At 37.8% G+C, this 27,753-nt stretch overlaps 1 protein-coding gene and 1 long non-coding RNA gene across 2 annotated transcripts; one reads left to right on the forward strand and one right to left on the reverse strand.

Moving 5' to 3' along the window:
• Positions 1 to 338: 338 nt before the first annotated feature.
• Positions 339 to 21,582, forward strand: LOC146574974 (uncharacterized). Its single transcript, XR_014892513.1, has 4 exons — positions 339 to 1,297; positions 6,649 to 6,717; positions 20,857 to 20,917; positions 21,021 to 21,582. It is a non-coding gene; the product is annotated as an uncharacterized LOC146574974 (long non-coding RNA).
• znfx1 (zinc finger, NFX1-type containing 1) lies at positions 12,442 to 27,586 on the reverse strand. The gene is made up of 19 exons (XM_085275086.1): positions 27,412 to 27,586; positions 25,873 to 25,959; positions 24,939 to 25,768; positions 24,284 to 24,518; positions 23,761 to 24,113; positions 23,408 to 23,587; positions 23,164 to 23,270; positions 22,094 to 22,332; positions 21,842 to 21,973; positions 21,435 to 21,583; positions 21,031 to 21,174; positions 20,820 to 20,937; positions 20,229 to 20,461; positions 19,119 to 19,258; positions 18,431 to 18,563; positions 17,699 to 17,866; positions 15,960 to 16,070; positions 15,709 to 15,804; positions 12,442 to 15,502 (listed from the first exon to the last, which is right to left on the reverse strand). The coding sequence occupies exons 2-19, from the start codon at positions 25,916 to 25,918 to the stop codon at positions 13,049 to 13,051; spliced, it is 5,868 nt and encodes a 1,955-aa protein (XP_085131212.1). The 5' UTR covers positions 25,919 to 25,959; positions 27,412 to 27,586; the 3' UTR covers positions 12,442 to 13,048.
• Positions 27,587 to 27,753: the final 167 nt, after the last annotated feature.

Here is a 27,753-nt window from a genome sequence, read left to right on the forward strand (position 1 = left end):
TACAAGGTTACAAATATGTTCAAAATATGAAAACATCAACGTTTTCATCAGGATACAGTTTTCAACATTTTTATTACAGAGGTACATATTAGGTAGTTGAAAAGATGCAGATAAGTGCTTTAAATGACCATGAATAGCAGAATACGGACATTTAACTGGAGGCTTTCATTAATTTCCCCAGCTCAGTATTTTGAATGCACAGAGGGTGGGAATGACACCATTGCCTCTGTGAATTATTCACGAATGCAACTTTTTTACTTTTGCGCTACAATTTTGGACACATATTCATCTCGCACTAATGAGACATCTCACTTCCTGTTTGCCATTTGTTTGGAAGTTGTGTTTTGATCGTGTCCTGTGGATTTTTGAAATTTGGCCATCAATTTCTGGAGCAAAGACTACTCACATTGTTGGAACTTTTGGTACAACCCTGTCTGGATTACGACTTTGATACAGGATATTGGACTGGACTAACGGAGTTAACGAGGTAATTGCAGGCTAGCCAACGCGTTACCAGGCTAACAGCTGACTGAGGAATCAGCTGACCGAACCTGCTACCAGGGTAACCAGATAAAATGGGGCCGAAGAGGACACCGACAGCTGAGGAAGTCGAGGACATTAAAAAGTCCCTTGACTTCATAATGGAGGAAATTTCTACTATCAGGTTGCAGCAGAAAAATATCATTGAAATTGTGGAGGAGGTAAAGCTCCTCCGCATCCAAAATGCCGAAAAAGATAAAAAGATTGCATACCTGGAAAGTAAGGTCGCTGACCTGGAACAATACTCCAGGATAAACGACGTCATCATCACTGGGCTCCATATTAAACCCCGGTCATACGCTCAGGCGGTGACCGCTGACAGCAACGAGGAACCTGGAGAGCTTGACATTAGCTCCACGGAACAACAGGTGGCTGCTTTCCTGCGGTCCAAAGGGATTGCCCTGGACTGTAACTCTGTCGAAGCATGCCACCCTCTTCCCAGGAGGAACGGCAACATACCGGCTATTATATTAAGGTTTGTAAATCGAAAGCACAAGATTACGCTGCTGAAACAAGGAAGAAAATTAAAAGGATCTAATGTCTTTATCAATGAACATCTAACCAAACACAACGCTGAAATAGCCAAAAAAGCGCGACACCTTAAGAAGCTGGGAAAAATCCAAGGCACTTGGACGACGAACTGCAAAATATTCATTAAACTAAACGGATCACCAGAGGAAGCCAAAGTTCTGACCATTAAAAATATGGCGGATCTCGAAAAATATCAGTGAGCAACACGATCTGGACGGCAAACAAGGTAACAGACAACCACACACTCACTTATGACACACACTGGAAGGAAGAACTCAGATACATCTGGAAGAATCAGCTGCATCAGTCAGACAGTTGCAGAATATGATCAATTGGAACTGAAAACATTTAACTATATGGATCACAATACACACGACTTGGAATATGAAATAGATCCAGACAACAACTTTTTCTCATCTAACAATAACAATTGCTGCTACTATACAAATAAAGACTACAATCAGAGGATTAAAACTGAGAATAAATTATCAATTATCCACTTTAACTGTAGAAGTCTCTATGCTAATTTTAGTCATATCAAAGAATATCTTAACCAGTTTTCACATCCATTTAGTGTCATTGCCTTATCAGAAACTTGGATCAATATGGAAAAAGGAACAGACTTTGAACTGGAGGGTTATGAATTCACATTTATAACTAGGCGAAACAAAGGAGGAGGAGGAGTGGCCTTGTATGTGGACAAATCCTTGAAATTTAATGTGGTGGAAAAGATGACGATGGTGATTGATAATGTACTAGAATGTATTACAGTTGAAATTTGTAAAGAAAAAAGTAAAAATGTAATCATTAGCTGTATATACAGAGCTCCAGGTAGTAGTATTGAGACATTTAAAGACTGGATAGAAGAAACATTTATTGAAATAGCTCGCAAAAAAGTTTTCATTTGTGGAGACTTCAATATTGATTTGCTAAACCCAAATAAACATAAAACCACTGAGGAATTTATAAACACAATGCACTGTATGAATCTATTCCCTAAAATTACTAGACCTACCAGGATTACATCACATTGTGCAACTCTCATAGACAACATTTTTGCAAATGACATTGAAAATAAGACTGTAAGTGGACTCCTGATTAACGACATAAGTGACCATCTTCCAATTTTTACAATCTATGATAGGAATTACAAGATCAATAAAATGGACAGTAAAAAAGAGTACAGACGAGTAAGAACAGAAGAAAGAATGAATGCATTTAAAAAAGATTTATTGAAGGAAAACTGGGGTGAAGTATATCAGGAACAGGACGTTAATAGTGCTTATAATAAATTCCTTAGAATATTTACATTACTGTACAATACCAACTGTCCAATAAAGCAATATAGTAGGAAACAGAAATATATGGACTGTCCATGGATAACAAAAGGTCTGCAAAATGCATGTATAAAGAAAAATGCTCTATACCGAGAGTTCTTAAGAACGAGAACTAAAGATGCTGAAATCAGATACAAAAGATATAAAAATAGGTTAACTAATATACTTAGATTTAGTAAAAAGGAATACTATAAGAAGCAATTAGATATAAATAGAAATAATAATAAAAGATTATGGGAAATCCTGAACAGTGTTATAAAATGTGGGACTGGACAAAAGAACTATCCCAAGTATTTCATTTGTAATGACCATGAAGAATACAATATGGATGTTGTGGCAAATAGTCTCAATGAATTCTTTGTAACTGCTGGACCAAATGTAGCAAGAACAATCACTCATCCTGGGAAAGCACAGGAAAAACCGGATACACTGATTGACAGAAATCCATATTCTATGTTTCTCACAGCCGTTGATGAAAATGAAGTTCTTGAAATTGTCAAAAAATGTAAAAATCACAAATCCTTGGATTGTAATGATATTGATATGATAGTGGTTAAAAGAGTCATTGAGGCTATTATAAAACCATTTACATACATCTGTAATTTATCATTTCAAACTGGTCGATTTCCAGACAGAATGAAAATAGCAAAAGTTATACCTCTATACAAATCTGGGAACAAACACCATTTCACAAACTACAGGCCTGTCTCTTTACTACCTCAATTCTCAAAAGTTCTTGAAAAACTGTTTAAAAACAGACTGGAAAAATTTATAGATAAACATAAACTACTCACTGAGAGTCAGTACGGATTCAGATCAAGCAGATCAACATCATCGGCACTATTAGATTCAATAGAATACATCACAAATTCCATAGACAAAAAGCAATATGTGGCTGGGTTATTCATAGACTTGACAAAGGCATTTGACACTATAGATCATGATATATTAATAAGAAAACTGGAACGTTATGGTGTCAGAGGGGTAGTTTTAGATTGGGTCCGGAGTTATTTAAGTGACAGAAAGCAGTTTGTGAAAATAAATGGTGGTTGCTCCTTATGTATGGACATTGCTTGTGGTGTACCCCAAGGGTCAGTTTTGGGTCCAAAATTCTTCAACTTGTACATTAACGACATCTGTAAAGTGTCCAAAGTATTAAAAATGGTTCTCTTTGCTGACGATACAAACATTTTTTGCTCTGGTGATGATCTGCAGAATTTATTGGAGGATATGACTAATGAAATAAGTAAAGTGAAGTTCTGGCTAGATAAAAACAAATTATCATTCAATTTGAATAAATCTAAACTGATGTTATTTGGAAATAGTAGTTTAAATACAAATGCAAAGATTCAAATAAATGGTGTTGATATTGAAAGAGTCAGTGAAAATAAATTTCTGGGGGTAATAATAGATGAAAAACTTAACTGGAGAGCTCACGTAAGATATATTCATTCCAAAGTATCACGAAGCATTGCAGTACTAAACAAGGCAAAACAGGTATTCGACAGAACATCACTTCATATTCTCTACTGTTCACTGGTTTCACCATACTTAAGCTATTGTGCAGAGGTCTGGGGCAATAACTATAAAACCACATTACATTCACTTTTTACTCTTCAAAAGAAAGCAATTCGAATCATCCACAATGCAGGTTATAGGGAACATACAAACTCACTATTTTTGCAGTCTGAAATATTGAAAATTGACGATATAGTGAAATTCCAAACAGCACAAATTCTATTCAAAGCAAAAAATAAAGAACTGCCAGGTAATATTCAGAGTATGTTTTTTTTGAAAGAAGGAAGTTATAATTTAAGGGGTTTTTGTAACTTCAAAACAATGAAGGTACGTACTACAAGAAAAGGCTTTTGTGTTTCTGTTCAAGGAGTGAAACTATGGAACAAACTGAATATGGAATTAAAGCAATGTCCAAACATAAAACTGTTCAAAAAGAGTTATAAAAATATGATCATCTCGAACTATAAAGAAAAGGAAAATATTTAAATTAAGTGAATGTCTCTATTTAAAAACAAACAAACAAAAAATTCATGATGTGATATTATAGTATATAGTATATCAGAAATCTGTTCACTATTTTTATTACAAATTATATCAGTAAGGAAGCTGACTAAATATTCACTGATAATTTATGGGACAGGGGTGGGATTAAATAAGTGTATACTTCTTCCCACTCCCTTTCAACATGTAAATTAATCAGAATGTTTTTTTGTATGTAATTTGTATAGTATATTTTTTTTTCTCTCATTTCTTTTCTAAATGTACTTGTATATTGTTCACATGTTGAAATAAATTACCAATCAATCAATCAATCAATCAATCAATCTTGTTTAATTAGGTAAAGGTAACCTATTGATTTTGTGTTATATAGTATTTAACATTTATTACAATAAGCCCCTCACTGAATAAGGATGGCACAGCAGTACAAACACATCAATGAACCCAGCAAAGCATAAAAGTGTGAACAAGATAATTGTGAACCTTCCCTGCTGGGAAAGGAGCAGAGAGACGGGCTGACGCTTACTGAACGCTGTCAGAAGTAGTCATGTCTGAATCCAAGGGGCTGTAGTTCACATAAACCCAACAAAACCTACTCATGAATTAGAACATGCAAATATAGTCAGAGTTTTTTCTAATGTGCGCTTTATTTGCTTCCTAAGAAGAAGAGCCGGACCTTATTTTTTTTAAGCACAAGGATCATTAAGTAGTGTGAAAATGAATTCAAGTGAATCAGAGTTCTTTAAACCTAGTAGATATCCACCTATTATTTATTTATATATTATCTCATACAAAGCTCATTAATTTGCCAATGCAGAGTTCAGTCTGACACTCATTACCTAAATGTATATTACATCTGTATCTGTTATATATCTGACATGTTGCAGTAACAGTTGGTAGACATACCTACTTAGTTTGCCAAGTACCAAAAGTCTGAATAAAAAATAAAAAGTTTATAATCATAAATTACTCATGAGTTATAAATGAAAGATTAGCTGGGAGGGTGCCACTCCAAAATTAATATTTCATGTTGAGCTATAGGTATGCCATATAGCTGCAATTGGGGTTTTTTTTTTAAATGGAGAAAAACCCCCACTGACCATTCTGATTACAGGTTCTTACATCACTAGGATCATTGACAGAGAACAGACAGTGTGTGCAGAGAGCACATTAACCACACAGCAGACCAGTTTACTACCTGCCTGTTATCAACCCGCTCATGGAATTACCTTTAATTAGCACAAGTTGATTTGATCTGCTCCTGGCAATATTTGTCATTTTAAGCAATGAAAGTGGCAGTCCTCACTAGCTAAAGAGGAAAAGCTATTAACCTGAATGTTTTGTATGTTGCTCATTTCTAAGGATAATTAAAGTCAAAGCTTTTGCCAGCCTCAGTATTTGAAGTCATTGTGATTCATTGCTGTGTCCAAATAATTTGTAACATTCACACACAGTGTAAGAAAAATCTCACATCGAATTCTGTGAACACCCAACTCAGAGAAAGAGGAGTCACATGCATCAGAAAATCCTGATAGCTTTAAACTTTTGAATTAATTAATTCAATTATATTAAATTATTTTTAAGTCTTGATTTTCTAAAGAAATTATTTTGTTACTTTTTCTTTGAGGACACAGACTTGGCACCTTGAATTGATGCATCAAAATGTAATATATTCCTACTTCTGTTGTTCATGCCATTCGTGATTGATTGATTTATTTTTTTTTCTTAAAGTATCATGTGTTACTAGTGTCTCTGTCGATGACACTCTTTCACGTACAGATTAACATTTGGTTAGTACTAGCCAAGTGAGTCAGCCTACACTGAATGAGGCCACAATCCCATGCTATGGTGCTGTAAAATCTTTAGGCTTACTCCGCTTGGTTAACCCATCCATCTAGCTAGCAGAAACAACTATTTCCTTCAGCCCCAGTACTAAATTACCATGTCATTTAATCTCAGTGAACCAATATTTGCATATGAATGTGCAGAATCCTTAAAAAAGGGCCAAGATTTTTGGTACTGGCAATTGTTTGTTTTTTATTTTGTAGTCTTGTTGTACTGCACAGGGTTTTCTGCGTGCAAGTAAACCGTTAGTGTGGATGGAAAAAGACATTACTGCATTTTTCAAGATGCAACGGTAAAGCCACCAGTGATTATCCAATAATAATTTCAGGTAAAACTTCCTGATCAGCATGCTTTTTCGTGTGTGTGTTCAAAATTGCAGGTTACAGGATCATCATTTTGCGAGTCTCAGTGGGAGGAGTCAACAATGATACAGTATATGTTTTTCCAGGTGAGACAAAGACAACTTTGAGGAGATAATTACCTTGTTATTGGGCCTAAAATCTTGCAATTATGTATCTTTTCAATTTGTTGAGTTTTATTATTTTTTCCCACTGTAGCCTTTTTACAAGAACACTGTTAAGCATTAATGCATGATCTAAAATAAAATCAAAATTTCCTATGTTTTTAACATGTATTGTGAGGTTTTTGTCATTTGGTGTTTATTTAATACAGTAAAACATTGTGAGTTAACTTTACTAAATTTAAGAGAAGCAAACTGAAGAGAAGGGGTTCAACAATTTCATCAGATCCAGAAGTCATTAGCTTAGAACAAGCGTTGATGTCTTCTGGGATCACCAAGCTATCTTGTTTCAGTGTTGTGTTTTCTTAGCAAGGTGCAATAAGGAGCATGTGGTTTGTTCAGGGTTAAGGGGTGAGCAAATCCCTCATTGAGCAGACAGGACTTTTTGATTGCTGCTGGATGCATCCACTAGAATTATGCTGAACATTAACGGCCTTTATTTCCCCATGCTCTACATTGTCTGTCTATTTCCACTGTGATACAGACTGAGTTTGAAATAAGAACCCAAGCGATGCAACACATTTAATTCCATGCGTATGCATAAAATACTATTTGTAGCATTTCTGACATTAACTCAGTGTCAGAAATGCTGACATTGAGTTAATGTCAGCATTTCTCATCGTCAGCAGGATGGAGCCTACACCAACTTTCATGGGGCGAGAGGCGGAGTACACCCTGGACAGGTCACTAGCCTAACACAGACAGACAGATAATCATCCACACTCACATTCAGACCAATTTAGAATCACCAAATAATCGAACAAGCATATCTTTATATCATAAACGACATGGGACAAATGGCCAGAAACTACACTGCCTGTGTGTTGGAGTGAATGCACATGCTGATGCTACAGTGTTAAAATATGGACGATATGTGCATTCTGGGGTAAAACTAACAGCTATAAGGTTTATTGTTCTGTTAATGTCCATTCAGTTTAATGTTTCATTCATCCTGACATAAAGAGATGTACTGACAACCACGTTAATCCAGGGCACTAAAAACGAGGAGCTTGCCAACAGTTGTTCTGTACACAAGTGGATCAATGAGATTGGGAGTTCACAAATCATGCAAATACACATTTCCATTAAGTTCTCAGGCAGATTCAGTCATACCGGGGTGCCGAGGGGGATGTGCATCTTTGCTTAATGTTTTCCCTCAATGGTGCAGAAACATAGTTTGTTTTAGTCCTGTCATGGCCTGTTGGGATTTTGCTGGATGGTGAGATTCCCTAATACATATTGATAATAATACACTGATGGTAATGGTAATAAACCACCTTTGTCACAGCACTCAGGCATAGGAGAGTAGAATGGATTAGCCTGGGTTTTATTTTCACTTTCTTGGCCATATTTCACTGCTGCTCTGTGAAACACTAAGCCAAGCTCATTGCATATTCTGCAAAGCACATATGGTCTTGTATTAAAAATTTGGAGGTAAATACGGAGTTATGAAGCAGCTGGAACAACACTTGGAGGCCCAATGCAGCAAAACAACTTAATGTCAGTCGCTAATCTAGTTGCAGGTGTTCAGAAGAGCAGAGCTCAATTAAACCAAATTGGCTTTCATACAGTTATTCAAATTAGTTTAGAATCAAACCCCCACAAACTAAATATGCTTACCTGGGCAGAATTGTCCTCTTCCCTTTAACTCTCTACTTTCCTCCCATAGCAAGACACTGTCAAGATGGGAGGAGCTGAAATAAAAATAAATTGACATTTAAATCAGCCTGGAAGGTGCACAAAAATGTGATCAGGGTCTGCGCTTTTCCCACTGCCTTAATCAAAGTTTTGATGTAATGACACACACCCCCATGTGGAGTAGCCTGCCTAGTATCTCAAGAGAGGACCACGGTAATAACTTATTAATGTACTGCCCACGCTGCAATTAAGCATCAATTAAAACCACAGGTTGTGTTTCTGACACATTACTGGGCTCAAAAGCTTTTAAACCTCTCCCAGACTTCTCACTCAGTTCTGAATCGGAGAAAGTCATTTCGTTTCCTGGTTATGGTGCAGAAAATTGAATGGTAGCCATGCCTAGGATTCAAAAAAACTATTAAATAGTACATACAATGACATATTCAAGGTTAAAAAACAACAAGATTTTAACAGGATAATACAGCTGCTTGGAACATTTTAGCTTTTTACTTGTGTGAAGTGCATTAATCATTTTTTGTGAGATAACAAGTAAACTGGACAAGAATACAGTATTAATATTTGCTGCTGTATTGCCATGCAGCAACACATATTTTGGTATATATTTTATGACTGGCAGATTATCACGTTTGTGAATGATACATAACATTCTGCTGAATTAGACCCACTGCTTTAAGGCTTTCAGCATTTTTTGTTAGCTGACATTCTTCTAGAATAGAAGCAGGTCTTCACTGCAAGTATGATCATTTTTCTGGTAAGAAAACAATCTGTCTCCTTTGTGGATAACTTTGCAAAATGCTAAGCAAGGTTGTGCATCTCAAAACCCAACACCCAACATCTGCTTTGTAAATTTTAGTTGCAAGATTTATAATTTTCTCTCAAACTTAATAGAAATTAAGCATGCTGTAGCTGGTTGGTTTAAATGAATCATAATCATAAAGAGCTGCATTTAGATTTGCCGTAACTGATGAGGTGCTTGGGCGGAAATCTGAATTTAAATGACTTGGCTTTTGCAGCTCTGTATATGTTTCCACAATGAAAATGTACTTCCTGATGGTATTACATTTAAGAGCCTTAAGTCAAGACTGGCAAAGTATAAAGATAGCTTGTCAATCTAGCGCTAAAACAGAAACATTTATTCATATTTTCTGTCCCTTCACCATGTATCCTCGTTTTTTGGTTCCTTTTGTTTATTTTTTCTATTCCTTTCTGTCTGCTTAAATATCTTTCTCCCAATCACATTCGCTGGTCCAGTGGAGTGGAGGATCACTCAGAAATAGTCAGCTCCCTTCTTATCAAATCATGCCTATTCTCCCTCCATATCCTCCCGCTTTCTGTCTCTCTCATTTGTGCTCACTGTCTTCTTCCCTATATCAGCAGAGTCTCTGGTGGACTGGAAGCAGATCAGTCAATCAGTCCAGTGCAACCTCATCTAATATCATGTTATTCCTTTTGATTTTTATCTTCATCTGTGCTTCTAATTTCTGTATGAATGTTTATGTAACTTAGTTTCTCTCTTTGTGTGGCTTACTCTCTGGACTTAGATGGATATCATTCAAATCCAGTGGGAAAGGAATAGTTTGTTAACAGAGCCAAAAGACTAAGTCTGTCTACCACTGCAAACTAGAGAAAAAAGGTCTTGTAATCTCTTACTTTTGGTTGCAGATAAATGTTGAAGAAATTAGAGCCAGTGGAAGTGTAGAGGCAAGGAAGGTAAGGCGATATTTAATAAAGTTGTGACTACTGTCTTTTATTTTGCAACAACCTGTGTTGAACCAACTTGTAAGGGCTGGAGGCCAGATGGACTCTGCGGATTATGACCTTCTGCACAAGTCAGAAATAAATTAAATGGAATGTTATTGGACAGAAATCAAAGTGCAGCACTTTTCAAAAAAAATATACAGTGTTACAGAAAACTGCAATTATTTAAAGAAAATGTCTGAGTAATTCCCCGGCTTTGTAAGATATGTGTAATAATTTCCATGAAGAAATATGTCGGAATTATGCAGTGCATTAGCAAAATTAAAAGACAACTTCTTTGGAGGACAAGCATGTAAACAGCCGCTCATTTATTATTTAACACAGAGACATGGTTCACAGCAGATAGAAAAGCTTGGAGGTTAATGCATGACACCAAAGACCAGCATTTTAGTAAATTTGCTTTAGATCTTTAACCAAAGGACTACGTTCGTTGTATACTCTATCTATGACACTTCATCACACACTATTTCTGTCTGGTGGGAACTTTGGACCACAACCTGCTTTACTGATGAAATGCCTGCAAGGGAACATTAATGAGTAATTTTCTGATAATACAAACCCATTACCCTTAGCCAGCATAATACCAACAGTTCATTCTGTGAACGTAAACCTTGTTGCATTTTCTCAGAAGTAGATTAATACCGAGTGTTTTTTTCCTCTCTGTTTGCATTTTAAATGCAAGGAGGTAAAAATGTATACTCACATGCCAGCCATTTATTTAAAAATAAATATTTATATTTTGTTGAGTTAAGACAAAGGTTGCATATGGAATACAAATACCAGATTCATTTATTCACTTTCTTTACTCTGTTTTTTAACCATTTATCCAATTCAGGGTGGTGGGGTTTGGGGAGCTGAAGTCTATCCAAGCTGTCATGAAAAATGTATCATAGAAAATAATCCAACACAGAAAATAAATAAACTAAAATTACTAAATAAATGAAAAGTGATTTATTTAAAAAGCTGCCGAATGTTTCATATAACATTAAGACTATACAAATGTAATATTATCTTAGGAGAACTTTTCCTTATTTCTCACATGGACTCTTAATTTTTAACTGCTCTTACAAAGACTTCAGACACTCTTTATCTTTGGCCTTGGGGATTCTTTGAAAACCACTATTTAAAATAGCCTTTCTGTATTGAATTTTCCTTGTCATTCAGTATACATTTAAGCTCTTGTTAAAATACACCATGTCAATCACTAATCTTTTACAATGTATTCAACAGTTAATTTTGACCAGATGCTGTGGTCACATCCTTGTCACTGATTTCTTCTGTGTCTAGTTCACATGTTCACAAGTGGCTTTCCAATTTATTCAGGCATTAAAAAAGATGCTATGTCAGTGCCGTCAATCTTGACCCATTCTAGTTCAAGTGCTCAAATTCAAGGCTTTACATGAACTGACACATTATCATTCGTGGCACCTTTGCTGCTTTACCAAGTCGTTAAACTCTGCAGTTTTTTTTCTCTTCTCAGTGATCAAACCACAAATTGTATGTTGGAAGGAGTGGTAGGGAACTCGGTAGTGTCTATTGCATGGGCAGACTACCTGGAACTCTGACAATAACATATTTTAAGGCCACCTGAAATGATAGATGAGGCAGTCCACCCTGTAGGATATTACCATTTTTCTCAGGTGCTGCCTTGCCATCCAGCTCTCTCTCATCCTGATGCTTGAATACTATAAATACGGAAAGAGTGGCAAGCTTTTAAAGTTTGCTCAATTTTAACACTTGTCTTGACAGCAGATTTTTGTTGTTTTTTTCACCCTGCAGACAGCACAGTTTGCATTGGAGCTGTTTTTGTGACAAGGACGCATTCATCATGTAATAAAGTGATGCAAGCTGTTACAAAACATCAAATTGAAACTCAGCAACTGTGAGTCTTGTATAGTAGTGAAAAGGAATTGCAGCTATTTCAGGGTTGTTTTTATCACCTTCGCTGCCAATGATGTCCTGTTATAGACGCAAATGTTTAACGGTTGTATGTTTGTTTTAATGATGAGGAGAAACGTTTTGTTGTTTTCCTTTCATGCATCAGTTAGGTAATAGTTAAATGATATTTTTGCAGGATGGCAACTGAAAGTGACTAAGAACATTTTTTTTCATATATTTTTACTTGAATGTGTCTTTTTATGTAGCATAACAAGTACACTTGTTAATCACATTTGCTGAGCTTATTTCTCTGAGCCTATGGAGACCTATATAAAAATAAAGACAACAAGAACACGCTTGTATTTACAGACATTTTAATCTCATATGAACAAGCATTAACCATAATAACTATCAAGTCACTATTCACTGTTATTTTACAGTGTTTTACTGCCACCTGTTGTTAAGCCATAATGCAACTGGTACTTAATGGAGTCCTGAGCAACCAAAGACTCACCAAGTTTAGCATTATGAACTACCATCTATTATTTAATCTGTAATTTACAAAGCATTTAAAAATAAACTACTACTCATCATGTTTAGAATAGCAATACTGCATGATATATGTTCATAACTGAAGGTGGCAAGACACATGTTGACATACAAGCATAAAATATTTGCCAACATAAAATCTACATTTTCAAGAAAAACATTTCAAAAGTACAGTTCATGCAAGAAAATATGGTCTTATTAAAAGCTCTCTGCCTAATCCATCTCGTAGGTGCCATAAAGTAAAACAGTAAAAAGTAAAATTATGCTATTTTCCTTTGCCAAGTTATTTACACTGAGTACACTGACTTTAGTTGAGGCCCTTGTTTAAGTAAATCCACAAACTTTTGTCACTCATACATGTTCCAGCTAAGAGTCAAGGGTGGAAAGAAAACAACAGGCTTTTCTAAAATGGCTTTTAGAAGTCAAGTGGATTAAAGTTTAGAAGGTTATTGGCTTCAGACCAAGCAGGGTGCTGTGCCCCATCCATCTCTGAGGCAACTTGGTTGTCACTTGCAAGTATATGGCTTTGCCCACCAATAGTAGCATTACAATCAGGACAATGTCTGCTCTCCATAGCCCCTCCACACTCTGTGATAAGATAGACATGGCCATTTGGACATTTGTACCAGTGTCCAGGTCGCATTTTCATGGCTGAGACAATCATCTTTCTTTCCTCGTCACTGATCCCCAAGCCACTGAGTGGAAACATCTCATCTAGTTTCTTCATGGCTTCCTTCACTTTTTGCTCATCTTGCTCAGTGAATTGACCCCACGTTTCCAAAATATCTCTTATTTTTTGTACGTCTGATTGAATTTGATCCGTTTGTCTCCTCTCATTTGCCAAATGGCAACGAACATTCAGTTCAGCCAGGAGACTGAGTCTCTGTAGCTCTCTCTGCAAATCAAAGACCTGCTGGTCTGTGAATTTTTGGTGGTAGCTATTGAGCCAACACACAAACTCTGCAACATTCTTCGAGAACTTGTCGCGATCCATGTCCATCATGTCTTTCTTCTCAATCTTCAGAAGCTTCTGAACTCTTATTAAGAAATCCATCTTGTTTTCCACTACCCATAGATCATTTGCTGTGAGGTAGGGTTTTTTCAGACTTTCTTTGATAAGCATATATTCCATTTGGTCATCCATTTCATAGGTTCGAAGGTTTTCACGCCACTGAGTTCGAAGTGCTTTCCTCTTTTTTTCAATATCTGACTGCTGTCCATTTATCTTCTCCTTTACCATCTCTATCTCTTCCAGACTGCGGTTGATCTGAGATCCGTAGCGCAGATTATTTCTGATTGGAGTACGACACTTGGGGCATTCCTTTAGTTTTATGGCCACCTGCTCTACTTCATTTGCCTGGTTGTTATCATCCATACCCATGTATATGTCCATAGCTGTGTACTCAATGATGTGTTTACAATCCTCCAGCTGAATGAAGTAAGCGTCTGGCTCATTTTCAGTGCCAAAGAAAATCTCTGTGACGTCATCGTGGTGACAGATGCGGCATTTACTTGGACATTTGTCTCCGCACAGTCCAATGCACGGGTGGCCACAATCTAGGGTCTTGTTGCAGGGTTCAGTGCATGGTGGGCGATCACATGGCTCATAGCAAAGCTTATTGCAGCGATGGTGAGCACACTGCCATGCACAGGGCTCTATACAAGGAGCACATGGCTGCCCACATGGCTTCATGCACTTACTGTGAACACAGCAATTCTCACAAGGTCTCTGACAAGGAGGACAATCACCAGTGCAAGGTTCCTTGCACTGGTGAGAGCAGATGAGGAGACGTTCACATTTGTGATAACAGGCAAAGTGGAAGCGTCCCTGAAAACATTTGCCGCATGTACCACGGCAAGCATGTCCACATTTTAGCTGATGCTCACATGGGGCCTTACATTCAGCCTTATCGATGCAATCTTTGTAAAAGCATGCATCTTCCTGGGTGTGTCCACACCTAAGTTTTAAGATGACCTTTACCTTGCACTTACTGGTGCATGGTAACCCACAGACTGACTCACATGGATGTTCACAGCTGAGCAACTTCTGGCAAGGCTCCTGGCATGTAAATGTGTTTGGGTCCTGGTGACAAGGAATCATTTGTGTGTGTTGACACTTGGGTATGATCTTCTCAACCTTTACTGGACAGTTCTTTGGGCATTCTATATGGCATAGAAGTGTGCATTTGTGTCCCATATCACATAAAATCTTCTCACACTTTTTGACACACTTATACTTCTTGTGCTCTGGGTCATATGGATGACAGACCCTAGTACAAACGTGGCCACAGTCTAAACGGAACTGGCAAGGCTGGGTGCAGCCTCCCTCGGGTGCTTGGCTGAAATCGTCAGCATTTGATACTTTTACCTCTCGATCTGGATGATTCTGACAGCACAGAGTCAGAGCCTTTCCAACCTGATCCTTCTCTCTCAAGGTGTGGAAGATTTTGCTCCACAGTTTGACTTGGTCCAGCATCACGCTGTTGCCAATACAGTAGAGACCTTTCTTGGCACGTGACAACGCCACACAGACACGATTGGAAATGTTCAAGAAGCCAACTTTAGACTGTCGGTTGCTACGGACAAGCGACAACAATACAATGTCATTCTCTTCTCCCTGGTACTTGTCTACTACATGCACTTTGACACCTGCAAACTCCTTGGCTGGCATATGTTTACGCAGACAGTGGAGTTGGCCAGTATAGGTCGTGAGGATGGTAATTTGCTCTGGTTTGTAGTCTTGCAAGAGAAAGTAGCGACAAAGAGCTACAACAAACATTGCCTCATGACGGTTCTGATGGCTTTTTCCATCTCTGATTTCTTCTTCTAGGTGGTTGTGGTCCACAAAGTACAAATTGGTCTTTAGGCCCTGTAAATAAACATTTAATAAACACATTCCACATTATTCTTTTATATTCATCGTATTATATTTTTTATCCTGTATTCTAGATATTGTATGCACAGCCTAAATTAGATTTGAGACTTAAGATGCATTTGAAAGTCTAGAGTAGTAAAGTTTTTTTAAAAATCCTTGCATGCAGGAGGCACTGCAGGAGAGCAAACAAAAACATGTACCTTGATGTTTTCGTACTCCAACACAGAAGGATGGTTTTCTAACTCTGTGTAGATGTGTGGGGTCAGAAGACGGGCAATTTCTGGCCTCATACGATGCTTAAGAACAAACAAAAATAAGGACCATAGATGAACAAATCGCATAGAGATATTGAGATATATATCTTACTGTCTTTAACTGCATAAAGATGTCTACAATTTAATGACTGATCCTGCAAGAAGATGAGAGAGCTAATATATGCAGAAAAACAAACCTGGTAGTTCAGTCTGACAAAAGGCAGTCCCATGTTCACTAATCTCTCAAACATGGACATCTCCAGGTTGAAGTTCTTAGCGAGTTCATATACTGTGGCACTAGGGCGCAGCTAAAGGAGAGGGAAAAAAAACACTTGTTTATCATATGCATTGAAAGGTAAGTTAACATTAGACATCAGGTAATGCCTATATTTACATGAAACCTGTTAAATACCTGCCTATTTCAAGGCATTGCCTTCTGTTATTCCAAAAATAACAGTACGACTTCTTTTTCTAGGCTTTAAATGCAATGCACAGAGCAACATCATGCAATCTAAGTGAAGAAACGAGCACTGATTTTCCTAGCCATAGGACCAGGAGCATCAGACATAATTACTAATGAACAGCTGTTAAATAGTTCCTAGCCATTTGTAAGCACCATAAATACAAATATGGGAAACCATAAATGAATAAAATAAATATTTTTATATGGGTGTGTATTTGGATGGGAGTATAGAATGCATGCAAATGCACTCTAACTTTCTTTTGCTGTTGTTTTAGTTTTGCTTGTATGTATGTATTTGTGTATGTGTGTGTGTACGTATGTGTGCGTGTGTACAAACCTAATTTAGCTAGAGGACAGAGCGTGATTGTGCATGTATGTGGGAGTGGTGTGGGGGAGGCAAGACAAATTCTAGTATAAATGTGAAGCATTGTGTTCTGCTCGATTCAACACCAAACCTGCGATTAATGACCAGCACAACAATGCCAGGCCTTATTTTACTTGGACAGTGTGATCCATCTACCTTACCTGCACAGATTCAAGTTTATGTTCCACAAATATAATGCTTTAATACTTGCCTCTAGAGTAAAAATAACTGCTATCGACTAACACTAATATGTGTCACCAGGATACCTTATCTAGTTTGTTCATTTGTTCTTTTTCACCACTTACTTAATTTGGTAAATTACAATATGAATAAACTAGAAAATATAACTATACTATAACTACACAAATAATTTTATCCATATACTTTGATCATGTGTAGCACATTAAATACTATTTAATGTGCTACACATGAGGTTCCATACTATTATGTTAATCTGATGTACATGATATAAAGAAGTATAATGATAAGGTGTAAAAACTGCCATTTATTTCCAACTCTGGGTTGCAAGAAGGTCACTCTTTAAGTCAACTTCATTTAAATTCCATTACTAAACTTTTAGTACAACTGCATGGAGCACACGCTTGTTAGTATAGTCAAATGTACACCCTATGTATGCAGATTCATAAATAAACATGAATAAACAGGGACACTAAGCAAATGTTAGTTTTTGGTAGTTGTTGCACAGCAAGAATATACCAGAGCTGAATATTGAGATGTGTGATAGAGTTTTGTGTAGCTGTGATCACATGCTGCAGATTGGTAGACAGGCTGCCTAGCCATATGTCCTTGGCAGGCCCCGACAAGTTGTTGTATAATAGCCTCCTGATGTCCAGGATATCACTGCGTACTCTTCTCTATCTCTTGTAATAGCTAGTATTTTTTTTTTGCTACCTTCAAGGCAACACACATAAAGATATAGAAAAGCACAGAGCATCTCATAATATGTTGTCTTTAAATTTTCATGTTACAACTGTGCCTTGTTAAAAACACATATAGTGATCCAAAAATAGTCAAGCAGAGTTAATAAACCTTGCAAGTCTCCTAAGTGCTCAGGAAACATCGCCTTGTTTGTCTGTGTCAGGTCTTACCTGTTGGTGGTCTCCAATCAGAATAAGGTGTTGGCATGCTCTGCTCAATGTGGTGATGGTGTGGGCTTCAAGAACCTCTGCAGCCTCTTCTACAATCACCAGACGTGGACGCACTTCCTGCAGGGTTTGACGAAACTTTGCTGCCCCTGTTGTTGTCATGCCAACAACCTGGTGGACGGGATATTTGTTTTTTTTAAAGAGACAAGTTGACCTGAATTTGCTATTTATTTTTGTTGACTGTTAGTGCATAAGGTAGATATCAATCCTATACAAATGTAAAGCTGGAGTCTGTTGGATTAACATAAAGACTGGAAACAGTGGGAAGCAGCTTGTCTGTTTCTGTAGTTGTTTAACACTTGGATTCTTTATCGCCTGTAGCCTCAGTCTGTTCATATGGCCACAGGTGCTATTGGGAAAAGTTTTAAAACTTTGTAACTAACCAATAGGTTACATTACTGTAACATTACTGTCACTTCTTGGATTACCAGGAGAAATTCTGCTCTCTTCTACTATTTTTAAATGGAGGCACAGAAGAAAAAAGTATTTTAATTTGGATAATATACAGTTTTTTTCTCTTGCACAAAGATGCTTGCCACAAAATCTGGGCAAATGAAACCAAAAATAATTTATCTGTTAATGTTAGTTAAAATAATTTATAATAAATCTGATAAATTCTATATAATTTATGGTTAGGATTTTTAAAAGGAATATGCTAATTAATATATTCTGTACCGTGGCTTTTTTGAGGAGACAGAGACTTTCATGCCGTTTTACATCAGCCAATCTGTCCACTGCATTCTGGTACGCTTGTTCAGATAGCAGGGCTTTTTCGCGAAGCTCCGTCCTGTAGCGTGCCACCCACAACCTGAAAACACAAAGCCAATATGAAATAGTAAAACACTGAACTGACTGAAAGAGCCATGCAGAAGCCCTAAGATTATTATTGTTTTAATCTGAAATAACATGGAGCAAGAGCAAAAATATATAGTATGATTGACTAATATCTCTTCATTACTAATACAGCATATTTAAACAGTTAAACAATTTAAACAATATACTGTTTGTGTCTTCAATTCCCTGTTTGTTAGTTTAAATGAGAAATAAAACTGTGTACACAGTTCTTTCAGTCCTGATTTTACAGTAATAGAAGACTAGATTTACATCTTGGCTTTCTGCTGTGATAAAATCCTAAGAGATAAGAGATAAGAGATACATTTTCTTAGTGATTACTTGATTTAATTATACACAGTGGGAATATACAAAGGTAGGTCAGGGAATAGAAAGAGTGTAAAATAAAAGGGGAATTAAGAAAGAAGGAAAGAGGACAGAACTGTACAGAGAATGCAACAGAAGGAAAGAGCCAGAAAAAAGGTACATAGTAATAAAAGAAAAGAAACGTTGAACACGGATGCAGACATACCGATAGAGCTTCCATCTGTCTTGCTGACTAAGAGTCCAAACATCAAACACGTTATCTTCCTCTCTTTCAGTCATAGCTGAGGTCTTCCCAAGTTCGTTTCTGATTTTTTTCTTCATCTTTTTCCTCTGGTCTCGTTGGAACTGTATTGATCAGGATGGTAAAAAACATTATAACCTTCTGAACCTCAGTTAACTAAGTGATGAATTCATATTATAAAGTAGATTTTGTATTATTTTTTTGTTGTTTTCTTTTTTCTTTTTGTAATAAGTTGTCATAGTGTGCACTAGATACTGGATACTGGAGTTAGAGACATGGTTACATTGACTGACAGATGTTCTGACACAAGCATCTGGAGCTGATTGTTATCTTTTAGACCTCACCTCTTCTAACTACAATCACTGAACTAGATTTCTACACTTAGTTTATGCAGTTGATTGTTCTTGGAGCATTTTAATGTAAGTCTCTGACTAATATTATGGTTTGCTGTTGAGGGCAGACCATCTAAGAAGTTTGTGCTTCAATTTTGGTGAGTGAAATTCTAATGTTTCATTAGTTTGTTGAGCACTAATTAGCTGATGTGCCTGAGCACTGCACATAGGAAATTTAAACTAACTTCCTAGCATTAGGCGATAATTTAGTACTCTACCCTTTCACCTAAACATGGTAACTTCTGCCTCTCCAGAATAACAGCATGCGGGAGACAAAAACACTACCACTGAATCTTGTAAATGCAAGACCCTAAACCAAAAGCCCAAACTGCTGGGTGACTTATAGTAACTATGTCCATCTTTTACAATGCCTGAGAAATCTTTCTCCTGAAGCTTTTGGTTATTACACTTACACAGTATTCACAGCAACATGCCAAGTCCTATACTTATCATCAACAAAGGGAAACCTGAAACTGCCATCTACCAAACATGGATGTAAATAACATATTGTATGCTGTGGACTTAAGATGTAAATATACTTCCATTGGTCAGATGTTGATTTAATGTAAGCATATCCTTACATCAGACTCCACTCAGTCTGCTATGGTTCTACATCAATGTGCTCTTAGAGAAATGATAAACTCATTACGATCACTGCACTAAACCCTTCAATTAAATTTACCTTAAATCCTTCTTCACTCTGCCCAGCCTGTATTTTAACTTTATCCAGGTTCATAGCAAGCATGAGATCCTCGACTTCTCTGACAGCATCCTGCATTTCTTCCTTCTTTCTGGCATCTCTAATGCCTCTGGGACCAAAGTTGTCTTCAATAATCCGCTCTGCCTGGATCAGATCTGCCTCCTCAGCGATTTCAATGAGGTCCTCTTCTTCATCCACCTCCATTGATACTTTTTCTATATGTTACCCATTCAGAGCAACAGAATGGGTCAGAATGACAATTCTTTCAAACACCACAACAAATGCACATATTTCTTTTTTTATTGACACCTCATAAAGTGAAATAATTCTATTTTCAGCATGCTCAGCATATGGTATTTATGCTATTCAACATACTGTATGTGCATGATAAAATGTTTATAGTCTTCACTGACAGCAATTGCTGATCTGAAATGACTGTGACAGCAGTTTTAAGTTTAGATTTAATGCTCATGTTGGTGTTTTGGAACCTTAAGTGTTTACATTAGATGAAAGTCAGTTATTAAATAATCTTTCACTTGTTCAGTTGAGCACTGCTTAGAGTAAAAGTCTTACCATCACTTCCATTCGCATTCTCTGTCTCCCTCTGCAGGAAGACAGTGGAACCCAAACCCAACCACTCCATCATCAGGTTGGGCTTCTTCTCATTCCAGGTCTGAAATTCATCCATTGCCTACAAATCATTTCAAACTCATGAGTTTGGACTCATTCTGTCAAGCTCATTTCATATGCATAAAATGTGAATTTCTTATTCAGAATGACTCACAGGAGGGCAATGCAGGCTGTCCCAGTGTTGGCGCAAGATGAACTTACGTAAGAAGATTTCCCTCAACACACCTTTCAAAGAACATTCCAACTTTATACTCTGTTCCTCGATCTCCTTCTCCTCTTCACACAGCTCCCTGTAAACCTGTTAAGCAGGTGAGCAAGCCACACAAAGCAAAAAGAATGATTGTGTGATCATTGACAAAAAAAAAACGAATAAGCGCAATAGAAAACCTATTAGATAAACAAAAGATGTTTAACAGGAAACAAAAGGCATTTATTTAAACCTGTTTCATCTTTTTATATATTCTGAGTCTTTTTCTTCATCTTTTCTGTGAACAAAAGGAATACACAAGGAGCATTTTAAAATAAGATTCAAACTGCAGTTCACCTGCAAGAGCTCACCTGATTATATGCATTACGCAGATGACCGGGCAGTGTTCGTCTGAAGTTAGGTGAATGGGTCAGCTCCCTCAGATTGAAACGCTTCAGGATCTCACTGTTGCTGCGACCTCCAACTCTCACTATGCCATCTTTTAAAAATTTATGAATACCTGAGATACAGAGTTAAAATATAAATGCATGTCACATCCCAGAACACTGAAAGCTTTTTTTGCATTGCATTGTCCATTCCAGGAAACAGACCAGAAGGATAAATAATTAAATATAACCTGAAGTAGAGGTCTGTGGCCTTTTAGTGAATGTAAATACACTTGACACATAAGATTCTTTGTACCTGAAATTGAAACATCCTCTTCCGTGACAAGTGAGCAAACCAAGCGTGTTATTACAAAGCAGCTGTCGGTGCTTACCCTCAAGGAACTGATCCAGGGCGTGGTTGGTGTAACACACAACCAGCATCGGAGCCATGTCAGGTTGATCTCTCCAGCGTTCCTGGTTGGTCAAGAGTGCCTGAGCAATCTTTAGACCAACGTAGGTTTTTCCTGAGGCCAAAAAACATGTTGATTTTTGCTAGAGAAAACTTAACTTTGCACTTCTTAAAATTCTGTCATTCAACAAATAAAAATGAAAAACTCACTAACAATGGTCTTTCAATTGCTTACCTGTGCCTGGAGGTCCTTGTATGATAGACAGTTCTTTTGTGAGGGCCAGCTGGAAGGCTTTCATCTGAGACTCATCCAGACCCAACTCCTCCATCCTTGGCCAGGCCTCTGCCTTCAGACTGTGAAAGGGCCGTATTCTGGCCTTGTAGTCAGGGTCAGCAACAGATGACAAGTCATAATTATCATTTCTTCGAAGATAAGCTGGCGGTTGGACATCTGTCTTGCATTCCACGATGTACCTGAAAGAATTAAAGATCCTTAGTAATATATTTCTTTAAAGAAAATCTCTCCCTAAACAATTAAATCAGCATTTTAATATTGCAAGGACTTTTGCTTAACTACAGAAACTGTGCTGTTAAAATCAGGTTTCAATGGGAACTTTCAGTTGTCAACGGTAACTTTATTGTCCCCAATGGGAAATTGATTTGCAGTCTGTCCATACACAGAGAGACAAAAACAAGCAAAAAACACCCCAAAAAAGCCCAGACAGAACAGCCCAGATTTTATCATCAACAAAGTGCAGTGTGCAATGGCAACAACCCTTATGGTTTAGTGGTATTAACCATGATAATAGCAGCAGCAAAAGACACTCTATGTCTCTTGGTCTTCACTGCAGGCACTTACATGAGTTTTCCTAGTTTATTTGTCAAACTAGTCAAGTGTGGCAAAACCCTTGACACCCTTTTTATGTTGTAGTTCTGAGAGAAAAGGTTTAATGGAGTTTCATTTAAAGATACTGCTAGGCAACAAATATAAAACAATATTTTTTCAGTATTTGTTAAGGGTACTGAAGGTGATGTCAATATTTGAAGTATTGAAAAGATCCATATGTAAAAGTTTTTGGGGAATTGTGAGATGATATGATAAATTAAAGTGAATGCAGAACTTACTTTGACACTTTTACGCCAAACACCGCTGTCAAACCCTTCTTGCTACTATTTTCTCACTCAAAACTCTTTTAAAAATATTTGTGGTGTTAATTGTTTTGAAATAACTTTTGGATTATATAAAAAAAAACCTTGACAGTAAAATCTGAAAGTCCAGGGCAGCACATTGACACACATCCTTACCTTTGAAAGGGCAAATCATCCTCCCTCTGCTCCTGTAAGCCCTCTAGAACATACCGATAAGCCTCAAAGTAGGCAGTGGTCTCGACCATCAGAAACACTCGATCTTTCTGTGATTTTAAAAAAAACACATTTTGTTCTTTGTATTTCTGTTTCAAATGACCACAGATATTTCTTACATTTATGCAAAGAAACTGAATGCATCATGCCCATTTTAACATATGGTGCAAACAATGTATTACTCTACCTCAATTCTTGCCAGCTTTAACCTGCTCTCCTCTGTAAATGTAATCTGGACCTGTCCTTCCTGCAGATGTTCAGGGTCTCGATCTGACACTGTGGCAAACAGGAAGCTCTCAAAGTTATCACTTGACAGGCATACCAGGGAGCCATAAAGCAATCTCTTGGAGTTCTGCCAGCGTACAAACTGTGGGTAAAATGGACAACCTGTTAGTAATATACATTTTTATATATGTCTTTACATTTGCCATTTAAATAGTGAATGACCAGTGTATGTATTAACACATCAGTGACACAGAATATACTTTACTGCATCATTCAAATGCCATTTTACAAAGACATCAACAACCAGAAGCTAACCTTAAGTGGCTGTGCGTCAAACTGGACAATGTAGGCAATGCCAGTGTGTGTGCATTTGGGCACCACTAGCTGTGTGTCAAAATATATTCTGATATCATCAAAGCGCTTTGTCTTTAGTGGGCTGTTGGTCCTTCCGATATCTTTTTGGTTCTGGAGCAATTGCTGAATCCCCTCACGCAGTGGTCGCACAAAGTCCTCTCTGAGCAGCCGGAAGTGTGTATCAAGGTAGAGGTGGGTGTTTGTGTAGCTCTGGGAGGTAATGTTAGGTCTAAGGAAAGGCCTATGCTCCTGTCGGAACTCCTGTGGAGTTGGGTAGATTGGTATGGTCCTGAAATCCTGTTGATCTTCTTCATCTAGGTTAGAAATGTGGAAGTATTAATAACTGTCCCATCTATACTAACATTTCAAAACCTTACAAAAAGATTTTTCTTCTGGCCAACTGCATGGTATTTGCTTCAGGACAGTCTATCCAAATATGTGAAAACAAAGTGATTCAGTAGAAATATCTCCAAGAGCCAGTTACCTGGGTTACCACCACCAGAGGGCAGGAATGCATATGTGTCTCTGTCTGAGCGCAGGGTACCCTCTCTTGCTCTATTCTGGAGGTGTGTGATCAGCTCCTGAAGTTGCTCCACACTTTCCTCAATTTGAGGCTGAAAGTCCACACCTGATGCCCTCAGGCTGTTAATGGAGGCTTGGAGCAGTGTCAGTAACAAACTCACTGTATGAACCGAACTAGCAGGGAAGATGTTAAGCACCTAATAAACATAACAAGGAAAAAAGAATTTAGCTACTTTAAAACTGTTAATAAAAAGCACAGGAAATAAAAACAGAAATGCCTAAATAAGGTTTGTTTACATCTATGTAATAACTGTATCTTTCATTATGCCTTTTTCTCTTTGCACACAGGAAAAATAAAAATAAATGTGATTTATATATTACACTATCATTCCCACTGCACTGCATGTACATATAAAAAAATCTCACTGGTCTGTATTTTAGTGTATGAAGTACATTACAGTATACACGCTGTTTGTACATAGTAAAATTACCCTTGTACTTTATTGCTTCATCTATTGAGCAAAGTCCTCATATGTTTTTCAGATATAAAATCAATTATCCTTCAGCTGAATTTCCTATGTTTTGTCAAGTTTTCTATGTTTCATCAGTTTATTTACCTGTGAGAGAATCACCAGGATATTTTCCAGATGCTGTGGGTATTGTGCTCTGTGAGCAGGTTTGCTATCTGACACCATCCCCACAAGATAGTGGGGTAGAGAGGTGCAGAAGAACCCTGAATCTTTTATAATGCCAGCCAGGTGCTGCTGAGTGCCTCTGTCTGTCCTTGATTTAAAGGCTTTACTCAGCACCAAGCAAATGAGTTCGATAAGATCCTGCCTTATTTTGGTCTCACTGAGGAGATCTTTCACAGAAGGATGTGAGGACATGGTAATGGCCACTACAGATGGGTCTTTTAGAGAGAGTTCTTCCAGCGCTTTAAAGCCCAGTCCTCGGCCCTGTGGTGGCCTAGCTGTGCTGGCAGAATTTGATCTCCTTCCATTTCTATCTTGCCTGTCTCCCTCAACATCTCTTCTTTCACCCCTCCAACCTTCTCTTCTGTCTCCACGTTCTTCTCTCCCTGCCATCCCTATTCTCGCTCCTTGTCTAACAACTGGACCTGCTTCTGGGTTTCTTCCTACTTCTGATCTCCATCTCGCTGCACCTTCCCATTCATTTCTATCTCTTCCAGCACCTCTTTGTCTGCCTCCCCTTTCTGTATTGCGGCCCACCTCTGTTGCTCCTCTTCTTCTACCTCTCTCTGCACCTCCTCCTGCTCCACCACCCCTTCCCCTTCCTCTCCCACGCAGCTCTTCACTATCTCTTTTCCTTTCCTCCCTTTCACCTTGACTACTCCCATGACTTTGTGCTCTTTTTCTGTCTCCTTGTGCTCCCCTTTGTCTTCTCCTTCCACCTCGACGAGCATTCTCACTTTGGACAGTATCAGTATCTAGGGGAAAAATAACATTTATGTAATGAGACTAAAGTAACTAATTTTAGTTGCCAGATTTTCTCAGTTTGTTATGTGACTGCCATCACATACTGTATAATTACCATTATTAGGTCCGCTTCTCCCAGTCATTAACATCAAGCTTTCCATGGTTGTGCATGTGGTAGATGATGAAGTTAAGACCAGTAACACTGATGATTTAATAGTGAGAGGAAGGAGAAGAACTACATTTAAACACAATGCAACAATACAATGATTTAGAAATTTTGCCACGAGTCTATTAAAATAGAAAACACAACACAGCACTGATTGAGGAACAGTGATTACTTTCACTCTCTATCACTGGGTCATAACTTGTAGTGAGTCAGCCTCAGATAGAAAGGATGTTCTCATTGATTACATCAGTAAAATCTGGGGGAATCAAAGCTAATAGAGTTCATGGATGAATGGATATATTCATCCATATTCATCTCTATTTTTTGAGGCGACTGAGGTCCTTCAACATCTGCCAGAAAATGCTGAGGATTTTCTATAAGTCTGTGGTGGCCAGTGCAATCCTCTATGCTGTTGCATGCTGGGGGAGCAGGCTGAGGGTCGCAGATGCCAACAGACTTAATAAACTGATCCGTAAGGCCAGCAATGTTGTGGGGATGGAGCTGGACTCCCTCAAGGTGGTGTCGGAGAGGCGGATGCTGTCCAAGATAAAGACAATGTTGGATAACACCTCCCACCCACTCCATGACATGTTGGTCAGTCACAGGAGCTCGTTCAGTGAGAGACTGAGATTACCGAAAAGCACCACTGAACGACACAGGAAATCATTCCTGCCTGTGGCCATCTCCCTGTACAACGCATCCACTTAACACACTGTTTGCTGCTACAACTACACATGTTTCTTTTCCAAATATTTATTTATAAGTGACTTATTTATGTATGTATGTATATATATGTATATATTGTACTATTCTTAGTTAGCGTATTGTCTGTCTTGTCTTAATGTTGGTTTAAAATGGAGCACTGTAACAAAAAATAATTTCCCCCAGGGATCAATAAAGTATTCTGATTCTGATTCTGATTCTGATATGTGTGTGTGTGTGTGTGTGTGTGTGTGTGTGTGTGTGTGTGTGTGTGTGTGTGTGTGTGTGTGTGCAACACGCGCGCGCGTGTTTTGCGACTATATTTCAATGTCCATCGTTGTAGGTTTGTTGGTGTGCGCTATAAACGAAACGTGCTATATTTGTTTTATTCTAATGTTGTCCATTGCACTGTATTCGTATGAAATGCAAATTCTTCCCTCTGCAGGATATTGCCCGACAGGTTTCCTTTTTCAAGAAATGATTCAGAGGTTTACACCGCAAGTCTTAGTCACGGATGTGGCAATAATAACACTCCACAGGCTGGCTGCCCTCCAAACAAGCTATACCATTCATATTGCCTTTTATGTGTCTGTCTGTCTGTCTGTCTGTCAATGACTTTACATGTCGTGTGCTATATGACTTGCAATTTTAGCTATCAGTTCGCATCACTGTTCTCAGTGTACACGCTATTATTATTTACTAAATAAGAAAATACAATAAGACAAATAACTCTGTATCCTAAACACTTCCTAGATAAGCGATAGCCTAAGAAAAGAGCGAACTTACCAAGCGTGACATCCGACCAACATGAATATTTTCCTGGTCAAACTTTGTCTAGCCGTCTCTCATTCGGTCTGTGCGCAAGCTCATCGCAGCCTCTTCTCCGGCTGTCGACTTCAGCAACCTGCTATTTAAGTGCTTTGTCATTTTCGTTTTCGTTTCTCCAGAACTAACACCCCACCTAGAAGACAGAATGGATTTGTCCTTTTATCCTTGACTAAAGATAGAGCGAGCATTAAATTAATTGAAAAGCATGACTATCTAGGACCACGTAAAATTTAGGTTTATTTTAATGTGATATTGGACACACATGTTATTCTTTTTAAATAAATGAAACAGGAAGCACTG

The sequence above is a fragment of the Mchenga conophoros genome, linkage group LG5 (assembly GCF_057382185.1).
Source record: "Mchenga conophoros isolate Kocher_MC1m ecotype Shallow Benthic linkage group LG5, M_conophoros_male_GT1.1, whole genome shotgun sequence".
Lineage (NCBI taxonomy): Eukaryota > Metazoa > Chordata > Actinopteri > Cichliformes > Cichlidae > Mchenga > Mchenga conophoros.